Here is a 14173-nt window from a genome sequence, read left to right on the forward strand (position 1 = left end):
TACCCTGGTTACCCAGGGACCTCGGCATAGTTGGTCGCTGGAGAGCTGTCTGTGTGACAGCTCCCCAGCGACCACACTACGATTTACCTACGATCACGGCCAGGTCATATCGCTGGTCGTGATCGTAGGTAAATCGTATAGTGTGACGGTACCCTTAGAATCAGTTGACACCCGGCGGAGATCGCCCACACACCACCCGTGTGCACAGGCGATCGCGATGACTTAATAATCCGTCCCTGGTCAAATAGGCCCAGGGCACATGGATGATTACGCCAGATGTCACAAAGGAGTTAATCTCTTTAAATCCACACACTAGTAGGGACAGGAAACACAAGCTCCTGTGGTGGGCAATTTGAGAAAAACATTCTTATATGGTTGATATGCAAAACATTCATCAATACCTTTTTTAAAAGAATGAAAACGTGTGTTTTCCAGGTTTATTTATAGCAAGTAGCATAATTACAAAAATATTAAGATGGCTCCAAATCCCGGCAGTGAGATTTTCTTACAAAGTAAAATCACTGTATCCATGATCAGTCTAAACATCCCCCATATATCCCTGAGTTTACAAATGTACACGTATATACAGTAGATTTACACAATATATCAAGTGTCCTGCATAGTCTTCTCTATATTTAGCACAAGCTGTTGAAGACAAATAAAATAATAGTTTAAACAGTTATTTTTGAAGGGTGCATGGTTCACTTGGCAGTCTTCACATCTGAAATACTGAAAATAATGCTTCTAATATAACAAGCCTTCCCCTTCAAAACAATGCAAGTTTTTAGGATATTAAGAAAAGTAATAGAAGAATGCTTTGAGGAAGAGGACATAGCTGATTCTTCTTCCCACAGTCTGCTGAAGAGAACTTGTCTGAGAAGTACCAAGATTTTTTTCGAATACTTGTAAACTTTAACGCTATAAAAGGTTGGGAAATGACAATGAGTCCAGAGGTCATGTTCTTCATCTGCTAAGATCCCTGGATGTTCTGCTTCCTAGTTTCCTTTCTTCTGGTGTCATTCTAGCAAAGAAGGGATGTTTGAGGGCTTCATCCAGTGTAATTCTTAGTGTGGGGCTATATTCCAGCATCCGTCTGAGCAAATCAAAAAACTGTGTATGCTCAGGGGAATCTTCTTTCTTGTATGTCTAACAAAAGGAATAGATGGAAATTTAAAATAAATGTTCTGAAATTAATAAAACATCTGCTCGAACCAGCTTATGACATTTTACTTTCTTTAACCCCTTGGTGACCACCGTCTTTTTATTGACCTGCGATATGAGACTAGCATCCCCCGAAAATCCAGCAGCTGTCGGCTGTACACTATAGCTGACAACTTGCTGCATCAGTGTTGATCAGAGTTGGCACCGACCATGGTTGTTTAACCCCTTAAATGTTTATCAACAGTGTCTACAGCATGGTTAACAGAGTGTTGGGGCTTCTTCAACCCCATCGGCACCCCGAGTTCTTGATTGTGTGGTCCTGATGTTTGCCATGGCAGTTGACGGCCAAATAACGGCCTTAAAGTCTGCTGGCTATAGCGGCCTGTTTAGAAGTTAACATTTAGGTGCTAAAAATAAACTTTTTCATTTCTGTCATGCCACTTTGCATTAATTTCTGAAAAAAACCTGAAGGCTTAATAAACTACCTGGAAGCTATTCTGAATACGTTGAGGGGGTTTGGTTTTTAAATGGAATCACTTATGGCGGTTTCTAATATTTAGGACCCCAAAAGTCGCTACAAATCTGAAAAGGTCTCTAAAAAATAAGTTTTTGTTAATTTCCTTGGAAAAAAAATAAATGAAAAACTACTGCTACTTTTTAACCCGCAGCTTTTTTCATTTTCGGCTCCCCTTTCCAGAGCCATAACTTTTTTATTTTTCCGTCAATATGGCCATGTGGTGGCTTATTTTGTTGCACTTTTGAACGATGCCGATGCCATGTCGTGTAACAGAAAACAGGAAAAAAATTCCAAGTGCAATAAAACTGCAAAAAAAAAAAGTGCAATCCCACACTTGTTTTTTTGTTTGGCTTTTTTGCTAGGTTCACTGAATGCTAAAACTGACCTGCCAATTATGATTGTCCAGGTCATTACGAGTTCATAGACACCAAACATGTCTAGGTTCTCTTATCTAAGTGGTAAAAAAAAAAAAATCTGTATCCGTAGCGTCTCCATTTTTCGTGATCTGGGGTCGGGTGAGGGCTTATTTTTTGCGTGCCGAGCTGACGTTTTTAATGATACCATTTTGGTGCAGATATGTTCTTTTGATCGCCCGTTATTGCATTTTAATGCAATGTTGCAGTGACCAAAAAAAACCTTAATTTTGGCATTTTGATTTTTTTCCTCACTACGCAGTTTAGCGATCAGGTTAATTTTTTTTTATTGATAGGCGATTCTGAACGTGGCAATACCCAATATGTGTATGTTTAATTTTTGTTTCATTTTGATTGGGGCAAAAGGTAGGGGACTTGAATTTTTATATATTTTTTTATATTTTTAAACACTTGTTTTTTATTTTGGCATGCTTCAATAGCCTCCATGGGAGGCTTGAAGCATGTACTACTCGATCGCCTCTGCTACATTGAGGTGAAGCACAGATCACCTCTATGCAGCAAAATTGCATGCTTGCTATGAGCGCCGACCACAGGGTGGTGCTCATAGCAATCTGCCAACAACAACCATAGAGGTCTCAAGGAGACCTCTGGTTGTGATGGCAATGCACCGATTACCCCAGATCAGCGGTGCGAGTACTTCTGGCCGCACTTGTTAAATGCCGCTGTGAATTTGACAGCGGCATTTAACTAGTTAATTCAAGGGTGGATCGCGATTCCGCTTGTGCCCATTGCGCGCACATGTCAAAGCGGGGGATACTGCCAGCTGACGTACTATTTCATCAGCTAGCAGAAAGGGGTTAAGCTTCTAAAATGCGAACAAAACAAAATAACATTTTACAAATGGTGCTAATGTAAAGCCGACATGACGGAAATGTAACTTATTTGGGTTAAAGTAATAAAGTTTGAAAATTGTGATTTTTTTAAAATTTTGTCAACTTTCTGGTATTTTTAAGAATAAAAAGATCAGATTTAAAAAAAAAAAATAGTAATTTGGCCCGGTCACTAAGGGGTAAAGTGTAACTATATATCTCTTCAAACTGAGGAGTTGGAGGTTTGGCTTACTGACTCCACAGCCTTTTTTTTTTTTTTTAACTAGGTACGTCTATAATAGAACAGCAGACTTATCTAATCCATGCAACAGGAAAAAGGAGATTAGTGTGTACTCGCTGTAAAATCTCTCAGCCTCTAATTGGGGGACACAGGACCATGGGTGTTATGCTGCTGTCCATTAGGAGGCGACACTATGCATAATCTGAAAAAGATAAACCGTGGCTTCTCCTCCGCAGTATACACCCCTGGACGGCATCAGCCTTCTCCAGTTTTGTGCAAAAGCAGTAGGAGGAACGTAACCATGCCTATTAGAAGGCAACTATGTACGAGCTCACGAGAACAATATAAGAACTCAACAGTAACAACGGCCCGGAAAGGGCAACAGGGTGGGGGCTGTGTCCCCAATTAGAGGCTAAGGCTACTTTCACACTAGCGTTTTCTGCAATCCGTCACAATGCGTCGTTTTGCAGAAAAAACGCATCCTGCAAAAGTGCTTGCAGGATGCGTTTTTCCCCCATAGACTTGCATTGACGACGCATTTGCGACGGATTGCCACACGTCCCATCCGTCGAGCAACGGATGCGTCGTGCTTTGGCGGACCGTCGGGAGCAAAAAACGCTACATGTAACGTTTTTTGCTCCTGACGGACCGCTTTTTCTGACCGCGCATGCGCGGCCGGAACTCCGCCCCCACCTCCCTGCACCTTACAATGGGGCAGCGGTTGCGCCGGAGAAATGCATCCGCTGCCTCCATTGTGCAATGCGTTAAACGCTAGCGTCGGAATCTCTCCCCGACGCATTGCGACGGGGAGATTCCGACGCTAGTGTGAAAGAAGCCTTAGAGAAAGATTTTATGGTGAGTACACAAAAATCTCTCTCGCCTCATTGGGGGACACAGGACCATGGGACGTCCTAAAGCAGTCCCTGGGTGGGAAGCAATGGACGAATATTGTGCAGACAGGCCCCTACACTTCGGGCACCGCCGCCTGCAGAAAACATCTACCCAGGCTCGCGTCCGCTGAGGACTGGGTATGAACCCTGTAGTGTTTAGTAAACGTGTGTAGGCTAATCCAAGTGGCCGCCTTACACACTTGTTGTGCCGAATGGCCCAGGAGGCCCCTACCACCCGTGTAGAGTGTGCCGTAATACTGGCTGGAAGAGGAGAATTCTTAAGGCGGTAGGCCTCTTGTATGGTGGATTTGATCTGGCAAGGGTAGCTTTGGAAGCTGGCAGAACTTTGCGGCCGCCTTCTGGAAGAAGGAAAAGAGAATCAGACCTCCGGAAGAACGTAGTCCTAGACACATAGACGCAATGCCCTGACAAGGTCAAGCGTATGCAGAGCCTTCTCCACTATGAACCGGGACTGGACAAAGGGATGGCAGTGAAATTTCCTCATTGAAGTGGAAGTTGGACACAACCTTCGGAAGAAAGGATGGGACCGTATGGAGAACTACCTAGTCCTGGTGAAAAACCAGAAAGGGCCGTCTGCAGGAGAGTGCTGTCAGTTCAGACACCATGGGAAGCGAGATGATTGCCACCAGGAAAACCACCTTCTGGGAGAGAAGGCGGAGCAGGACCACCTTAAGGGGTTCGAAGGGTGGTTCCTGAAATGCTGTCAGGACCAGGTTGAGGTCCCACATTTCTAGTGGTCGTCTGTAGGGGGGAACCAATCGGGAAACCCCATGAAGAAAAGTCCTTACTTGCGGCTTGGTAGCAATGCGCCTTTGAAAAAGCACAGAGGGCTGACACCTGGCTCTTAAGCGAATCCAGGGACAGCCTGGCCTCCAGACCCGATTGGAGAAAACCTAGTTGGGGAGGGAATAAGGAAATGGGATCTTGCCACGAGATTCGCACCATGTAAAGAAAGCTTTCCAGGTACGGTAATAAATCTTGGCAGAGGCTGGCTTCCGTGCCCTGATCATGGTCCTAATGTCGTCCGGCGAGAGCCCTGCCTGGGTTAGAACCCAGGTTTCAAGGGCCACGCTATCAAATTGAGGGCCCCTGAGTTCTGATGGTAGAACGGGCCTTGTGATAGAAGATCCGAGCGGTCAGGGAGGCGCCAGGGGGCATCTGCTGTAAGTTGTACGATGTCGGCATACCATGTACGTCTGGGCCAGTCCGCTGCAATTAGGATGGTTGGAACTCCCTCTTGCTTGATCTTCCTCACCACTCTGCATATCAGGGGGAGAGGTGGAAATATGTACAGGAGCTGGAACTGGGTCCAGTCCTGAACTAGAGCATCTGCTCAGCGACCGCGGATCGTGTGCTCTGGCCATGAAGTTGGAGACCTTGGCATCGAAGTGGGATGCCATTAGGTCCACATCCGGGGTCCCCCAGCGATGGCAGATCTGGCGAAAAATTTCGGGATGGAGAGACCACTCTCCCGAGTATATTTCTTGTCGGCTGAGGACCAGTTGTCCACACCCGGAATGTGGACCACCGAGAGAACCGACCCTGTGCCCTCCGCCCAGTGGAGGATGTGTGACACTTCTTGCATCGCCTGGGTACTGCAGGTCCCCCCTTGGTGATTCACATATGCCACGGCCATGGCATTGTCCGACTGTATTCTGATGTGAGAGGCTGCCAATAAGGGATGGAAGGCCCTCAATGCCAGGAGGATGGCACGAATTTCCAGGATGTTGATGGGCATGGTCGCTTCTACTGGGGACCACTTGCCCTGTGGTGTAGGTGCACTGCACCCCAACCCGTCAGGCTAGCATTGGTGGTCAGAACCTTCCATTGACCTGTGAGAAAGGATTTCTCCTTTGCTAGCGAGGTTGGCTTGAGCCACCAGTGCGGGGACCTCCTGGTTGACGACGTTAGCCGGAACTCCCTGTCGAGAGAGAAAGGGTTCTTGTCCCAGGACTTGAAGATGGCTAGTTGGAGAGGCCTGAGGTGAAACTGGGCAAATGGGACCGCTTCTATTGCTGCCCCCATCCTGCCGAGGACTCATGGCAAACCGGAGAGATCGAGGGGGTTTGCGGAGGAGGGTGTGAACTCCTAGGCGGAGAGCCAGTTCCTTGTCCTTGGGAAGGAGCACTAGACCCCTGGGAGGTGTTGAATTGCATTCCCAGGAAAGTCAGAGACTGACTCGGAGTTGGTGATGACTTTTGTAGGCTGACTAACCAGCCCATGCGACTCAAGAGTGTCGATTGTGATTGAGACGCTGAGCTCGCAGTCCTTGAAGGTGGGAGCCTTGAGTAGATCGTCCAATTATGGAACGACTACAATGCCTCTGGAGTGCAGGACATCCATGGTGGCGGCCATGACTTTGGTAAACACTCTGGGAGCCGTGGCGAGTCCGAACGGGAGCCACGAACTGGTAGTGGTCCTGGTCGATTGCGAACCTGAGAAACTTCTGATGGGCAGGTGCAATCAGTATATGCAGGTATGCGTCTCGTATGTCTATGGAGGCGAGATATTCTCCCTTCTCCGTGGTCGCAATGATGGACCGAAGGGACTCCATGCAGAAGTGACGGACCCGTACATATTTGTTGAGTTGTTTTAGGTTCAGTATGGGCCGCACGCTGCCTCTTTTCTTGGGGACTACGAATAGATTGGAGTAGAACCATCGGAAGCGATCGGCCGTGGGGACCAGTACTATGACTCCTGCTTGAAAACGCGAGGAGACCGCTTGTCGGAAGGCACGAGCCTTGGCTGGTGGTTTTGGGGGTACAGAGAGGAAGAATCGGCCCGGTGGGTTGGAGGTGAACTCTATCTTGTATCCGGAAGAAACTAGTTCCCTGACCCACCTGTCTTCTGTAATAGGCAGCCAGACTTGATGAAAGAGCAAAAGTCGGCCGCCTACGGGTGTGGTGTCTTCCGGAGTCCGTGAGTCATGATGAGGAGAAAGTCTGAGATTTTCCTCCTCTGGGCTTAGACTGGCCTGCTTTTGACTGCCAGGTCTTGTCCGACCTATGCGTCGATCGTGAGTTGTCCCTGCGTGGGGAACGGTTACGATTTTGTGCTGGACGCGAGACCGACCAGCCCGAGGAGTTCCGAAAGGATCGGAATCGAGTTTGGTTACGTTTCTTGTAAGTGCATTTAGGTTTCAGTTGGGGAAGAGAGGTACTCTTACCCCCAAAGACGTTGGATATCATCTTGTCCAACTGTTCAAGTCGCCCACTGAGGTAGGGGAGGTGCGTGAGGGAATTCTTTGAGGCTGCGCCCACTTTCCATTCCCGCAGCCAGAGGATACGCCTAATTGTGATGGCGTTTGATGCTATCCCCGCTACACACCTTGCTGAATCCAGAGCTGAATGAAGCAATGTAATCTGCTACGACTGCTATTTGAATCGCTTGGTCCGACAGCTCAGGAGCGGATGCTTGGAGGCCAGCTTGTAAATTTTTGGCCCAGGCCAGAATGGCCTTGGCAGCCCAAACTGAAGCGAACGCGGGAGCCAGGGATGCCCCTGCAGCCTCGAAAATTGAACGAGCCATGCGTTCTACCTGCCGGTCTGCTACGTCCCTGAGGGTTGAGCTATCTGGCAGTGAAAGGAGGGTCTGTGCTGCTAGTCTAGAGACTGGGGGGTCCACTTCGGGTGGATCTGTCCATTCCTTGGTATCCTTCTGCGGGAAGGGTTACCTTGCCTCGAGATATTTGCGATTAGCGAATTTTTTCTCAGGCTGTGGGAGCTGCTTTTTAAGGATCGCCTTAAACTCTGGGTAGTTAGAGAAAACCTTAAGCGGCTTCAGAGGTCCTTCAAAAGGAAATCTTGTGTTCTGGGGCCTCTGGTGGCGGATCAGAAATGTCCAGCACCCGATGGATAGAAGAGATTAAGTCCTCAACTAGCACTGTATTGCTAGGAGGGATTGGGATCAGGGACCCCTCCGTTTCCTTGTCTGAGTCACAGATGCCTTCCGAATCCTGTGTATCACTGAGGCGTCCCCTGCTGGGTGAGCTGGGGCGGAGGCCTTCTCTGGTCGGGGACTGCGGAGATCTGCATTGTCTGCACCTGGAAGGAGACGGTCTAGATGACCTGGAATAATGGTGTCTTTCCCTAGAAGGGGATGACCGTGTGCTATGGGATGACGCAGATGGACTTGACCTATGGGTCCGCTTGCGTCCTGACCTAGACGTGGATGTGCCAGGGTCATCCTGTCCCTTAGTCAAGCTCTCCCTTTGCTGGTTAACGGTCATAGCCGAGGCATGACTCTGCAGAGCATGAAGCAATGTGGAGGTTAGGTTATCTATAGACTGCGTCAGATTGCAGCATCTGCGAGACCCATTCCGGCGTGGCATTAGACACCGAAGCATTGGCAGGGGCTTCTTGGGGCTCTGACACAGTAGTCTGAGTGCAGTCCTGGCAGTGCGGGTACGTGCTGCCATTGGGGAGAGCGGTCCTGCAGGCAGTGCAGAATGTATAATAGCAGTGCTGCCTGGTTCTCTTGGACCTTGAGCCCAGCATAGTGCACGGCTATGCAGAGGACCTTACAGGGGTAGCTATGCAGAGGAACCTATAGGGGAGCCTTATAGGTAATATGGATTCACAGCCAAGTAAAGCAACCCAGCTGTGATCTTACCCCACCAGTTTGCCCCTATGTCCAGCGCCGAAGATCCACAGTCCTATGCCCCCCGGAGACTTGCTGGCCTGGTCCTGCTGACCGGGAGATGCAGGGTTAATCCTTGCTGCAGTGGAAATGGCCGAAGAGGAAGGGGGAGAAGGGGGCGGAGAGCTGAGAAAAAAAAGGCGGCAAAGCTGTGTAAAAACGCGTCCTTTGTCTCGATCCGCCCCCTCTGACACTGTAGTGTAGATTTGTCATCCGGGGGCGGAGAGGAGGTGGCGGCTTCAGCTAGGCCGAAGCCGCGGCCTAAATTAGATACCTGATGCCCATAAAGGCTCCAGGCTGGCGCTAAAGTCCGGGAGGGGGTCGGATCCGAACCGGACCCCCCGGATTTAAGGCAGGATAGCGGTGGGGCTATAAGCAGAAGGGGGGCCCTGTGAAGGGTCCCCCTGAGGCAGTATAGAGCTGGTGCTGTCGCAGAGACAGGGGCACAGGGAGCCCTGTGTCTGTATGTGCCATGCCTGCCTGCACTCCCCCCGGCCCCGACAGGAGCCCGCAGCTGGGCTGGGGTCCCTGGATGCAGGCGCAGTGTGCTGGCCCATTGCTGGGAGCTGCAGAATGCTGCCTGTACAGGCCCTACCTGAGGCGTCTCAACCTAATGTCCCCAGAGGGGGATTAGGGAGGGTGCTGCTGTCACCTGCAGGGGGCTTTCTCCTTGCCTCGACCTCGACCCAGAAACCAAAAGGAATTGGGGGGGGAGGGGGGTTCTCGACTTCGAGCCAGCACCAGAGGGACTGGGGAAGGAGCGACATGGGGAATGGCCATCTCGACTTCAACCGGGCACCCCGTAATAGGGGGCCGAGGAAGAAGCCATGCCGGGGGTCTCACAGGAGACCCACTTTTCTTCATCTGTAATCCGTCGGAAAAAAACAGAGTAAAAAATTTTAGGTGTGCCTCCTATGCAACACTAAACAAAAACCTGGAGAAGGCCGACGCCTTCCAGGGTGTATACTGCGGAGGAGAAGCCACGGTTAATCTTTTTCTGATTATGCATAGTGTTGCCTCCTAGTGGACTGCAGCATAACACCCATGGTCCTGTGTCCCCCAATGAGGCGACAAGAGTAAAAGTAAATGAAGTATCTATACAGTATGAAAGCAGCCAAAGCTTTATTTGTAGAGGGGTCAATCATTCAAACCATGTAAATTACATTTCCTAAAAATGTGTACAACTTACTGCTGTTTTGCAAGAACAATTTAAATATCTAACCACAACTTATAAGTGGTTTCTCCAAATTCAACACAAAATGACACTTAATGACCACTGAGGCCTCAGAATTATTCTACCCTTTCAAATGAAACGTTTTGAGCTCTTAGTAAGCATTCGTTATCCGTTATGACGTGCTGTAAACGTAATGCATAGCAAGACCGGTATTTCTGGCAGCTGAGAAATCTCAGCCCATTCCACTTAGACAATGGCCTCCAGTTCATTAACCCCTTCACGAGCTTTGAAATACACGTATGTCATTGGCATAATTTTGGTGTTTATAACAATTAAACCTTTATTAACTCGTTATGGGAAGTAATCTATACAAAATAGTATTTCTGCCATTTTTTTTTATTTTTTAGATTTTATGCTTTTCGCCATATGCTGCATAAATGTGTTTTGTTCAGTAGAAAAAAAAAAAAAAAACTATATAAATTTGTTATTACTTTTGTAAAATTAATACACTTAAAAAGAAAAATCATTTGTGTTGGGGCCGCCATATTCTGAGAGCCAGAAGCTTCACAATTTTCCATCAGTGAAGCTATTGGAGGGATTATTTTCTGCTGGACAAGTTGTAATATTCCTTGGTGCCATTGTGTGGTACATTACTTATTGCTCACTTTTTATTAACTCTTTCAGAGGCAAAACAGCAATTTTTAAAAAGAAAATATCACACTCACTGTTCGACACCATTAACATGTTATCTTTATTCTGTGGTTCAATAAAATCACGGCAATATCACATTTATATAGGTTTTTAAAAAAACAAAACTTATCATTGTGACACTCATAACTTTTGTCTTTACATACAGTATTTATGGATTACAAGATGCACTTTTTCACCCCCCAAAAAAGCGGAGACATGTTAGATACAGCCACCAGCTCCTGTGACCAGCTCCCTCCCCCACAGCCACAAATGTACTAAAAGGTACATCTGCACTACAAGACGCACCCCCCACTTTCCTCAAATTTTGTAGGGATAACGTGCATCTTATAGTCCGCAAATACAGTATGTAAATACAAAATTTATGGGTGTCATAAAGAGGACAAAAGAGATTTAAAAATAAAAAAAAGCGATATTGCCGTGATTTTATCAAACAGGAGAATAAAGATAACATGTTAATGGTATCGAACAGTGATTGATATTTAAGCCTTTCATGACTGGAGGTATTTTCGTTTTTGGTTTTCGATTTTTGCTCCCCTTCTTCCCAGAGCCATAACTTTTTTATTTTTTGGTCAATATGGCCATGTGAGGGTGTTTTCTTTTGAACGACATCATTGGTTTTAACATATCGTGTACTAGAAATGGGGAAAAAAATTCCAAGTGTGGTGAAATTGCAAAAAAAAAAGTGCAATCACACAGCTGTTTTTTTGTTTTGCATTTCTAATATGTTCACTAAATGCTAAAACTGACCTGCTATTATGATTCTCCAGGTCATTACGAGTTCAGACATCAAACATGGCTAGGTTCTTTTTTTATTGCGCCATTTTCCGATCTCCGTAGTGTCTCCATTTTTCCTGATCTCTGGTTGGGCGAGGGCTTATTTTTTGCATCAGCCCCCCCAGCTCTGACATTTTTAGTGATACCGTTATGGTGCAGATGATCTTTTGATCGCCAGTTTTTGCGTTTTAATGCAATGTCGTGGCGACAAAAAACGTAATTCTGGCATTTTGACTTTTTTCTCGCTATGCAGTTTAGCGATCAGGTAAAACCTTTTTTATTGATAGATCGGGTGATTATAAACTCGGCGATACCAAATATGTGTTTGATTTTTTTAAAAATTTTAAATGGGGCAAAAGGGGCGGTGATTTGAACTTTTTTTTTTACTTTTGGCATGCTTTAATAGTCTCCATGGGATACTAGAAGCTGCCATAATTCAATCAGCTCTGCAACATACACGCGATGATCAGATTGCCTGTATGTAGCAGAATTTCTCACTTGCTATGAGTGCCGACCACCAGGCGGCGCTCATAGCAATCTGGTAGAGACAACCATGGAGGTCTGCAGGAGACCTCTCTGGTTGTCATGCCAACCCATCATTGACCCGTGATCACGTGACGAGTTCACCAAAGGGCGGACCAATAAGTAATGTACCACACAACGGCACCAATGAAAATTACAACTTGTCCAGCAGAATATAAGCCCACAGATAGCTTTGCTGATGGTAAATTATGAAGCTTGTGTCTTTCAAAATATGGCAGCCCCAACGCAAATGATTTTTCTTTTTAAGTATTAATTTTACAAAAGTAATAAATTTTTATAGTGTTTTTTTTTTAATATAACACATTTTAAAATAAAAAATAGTGGTATGCAGAGCCTAAATCACTAAGATTCGGCTTTGAAAAAGAACCTAGTGTTCGAAACGCGTAGCATGCTGCTATCTCCTCTCCTGTGAACTATGTTTTTGGACCTTGGATTTTATCTTTAATAAATTTTGATATTCTTGGAAGCTGGATTTTCTCTTCTATTTTGCACTAAGATTCGGTCACTGTCCAAATATTTCTGGACCAAACTGTATTTGCTTTTTTATATAATAGGCAAAAGTGAGACAATAAGCCTAGTTCACAAATGGCACAGTCCTGACTAATAGTAATAAACTGCTTACCCTAAAAGGATGACAATTTTTATTGACATATCGACCATCTGCAGATGTCTCATCCCAGATTATTGATCCATTTTGGAAATATTTTTGTTTCCTTTCAAGAGAAAGCAAAAAGGTGAAAATACTTAGATTGTTAGATTGAACATATTCTAGCACATCACTACTTAGTTTGGTATCAGTAATGTTTTTGCTTCTTGACTTAACCCCTTAAGCCCCGAGGGTGGTTTGCACGTTAATGACCGGGCCAATTTTTACAATTCTGACCACTGTCCCTTTATGAGGTTATAACTCTGGAACGCTTCAACGGATCTTAGCGATTCTGACATTGTTTTCTCGTGACGTATTGTACTTCATGTTAGTGGTAAAATTTATTCGATATAACTTGCGTTTATTTGTGAAAAAAACGGAAACTTGGCGAAAATTTTGAAAATTTCGCAATTTTCCAACTTTGAATTTTTATACCCTTAAATCACAGAGATATGTCATGCAAAATACTTAATAAGTAACATTTCCCACATGTCTACTTTACATCAGCACAATTTTGGAACCAAAATTTTTTTTTGTTAGGGAGTTATAAGGGTTAAAAGTTGACCAGCAATTTCTCATTTTTGCAACACCATTTTTTTTTTAGGGACCACATCTCATTTGAAGTCATTTTGAGGGGTCTATATGATAGAAAATACCCAAGTGTGACACCATTCTAAAAACTGCACCCCTCAAGGTGCTCAAAACCACATTCAAGAAGTTTATTAACCCTTCAGGTGTTTTACAGGAATTTTTGGAATGTTTAAATAAAAATGAACATTTAACTTTTTTTCACACAAAATTTATTTCAGCTCCAATTTGTTTTATTTTACCAAGGGTAACAGGAGAAAATGGACCCCAAAAGTTGTTGTACAATTTGTCCTGAGTACGTTGATACCCCATATGTGGGGATAAACCACTGTTTGGGCGCATGGCAGAGCTCGGAAGGAAAGGAGCGCCATTTGACTTTTCAATGCAAAATTGACTGGAATTGAGATGGGACGCCATGTTGCGTTTGGAGAGCCCCTGATGTGCCTAAACATTGAAACCCCCCACAAGTGACACCATTTTGGAAAGGAGACCCCTTAAGGAACTTATCTAGATGTGTGGTGAGCACTTTGACCCACCAAGTGCTTCATAGAAGTTTATAATGCAGAGGCGTAAAAATAAAAAATCATTTTTTCACAAAAATGATCTTTTTGCCCCCAATTTTTTATTTTCCCAAGGGTAAGAGAAGAAATTAGACCACAAAAGTTGTTGTGCAATTTGTCCTGAGTACGCTGATACCCCATATGTGGGTGTAAACCATTGTTTGGGCGCATGGCAGAGCTCGGAAGGGAAGGAGCGCCATTTGACTTTTCAATGCAAAATTGACTGGAATTGAGATGGGACGTCACGTTGCATTTGCAGAGCCCCTGATGTACCCAAACAGTAGAAACCCCCCACAAGTGACCCCATATTGGAAACTAGACCCCCCAAGGAACTTATCTAGATGTGTTGTGAGAACTTTGAACCCCCAAGTGTTTCACTACAGTTTATAACGCAGAGCCGTGAAAATAAAAAAAAAAATTTTTTCACAAAAATGATTTTTTAGCCCCCAGTTATGTATTTTCACAA

At 45.5% G+C, this 14173-nt stretch overlaps 1 protein-coding gene across 3 annotated transcripts in view; it reads right to left on the minus strand.

The window, feature by feature from the left end:
• Window positions 1–423: 423 nt before the first annotated feature.
• Window positions 424–14173, minus strand: part of CLK3 (CDC like kinase 3) — a 58884-nt gene continuing 45134 nt past the window's right edge. For 2 of the 3 annotated variants that reach the window (XM_069765717.1, XM_069765719.1), the window contains 2 exons: window positions 12536–12626; window positions 424–1146 (listed from right to left, as the gene is read on the minus strand). In XM_069765717.1, the coding sequence (XP_069621818.1) occupies window positions 964–1146; window positions 12536–12626 (274 nt within the window). In that variant the 3' untranslated portion in view covers window positions 424–963. The remainder of the gene's footprint in view (window positions 1147–12535; window positions 12627–14173) is intronic. The other variant, XM_069765718.1, reaches the window with a different exon arrangement.

This window comes from Ranitomeya imitator, chromosome 4, assembly GCF_032444005.1.
Source record: "Ranitomeya imitator isolate aRanImi1 chromosome 4, aRanImi1.pri, whole genome shotgun sequence".
In the NCBI taxonomy this organism is placed as follows: domain Eukaryota; kingdom Metazoa; phylum Chordata; class Amphibia; order Anura; family Dendrobatidae; genus Ranitomeya; species Ranitomeya imitator.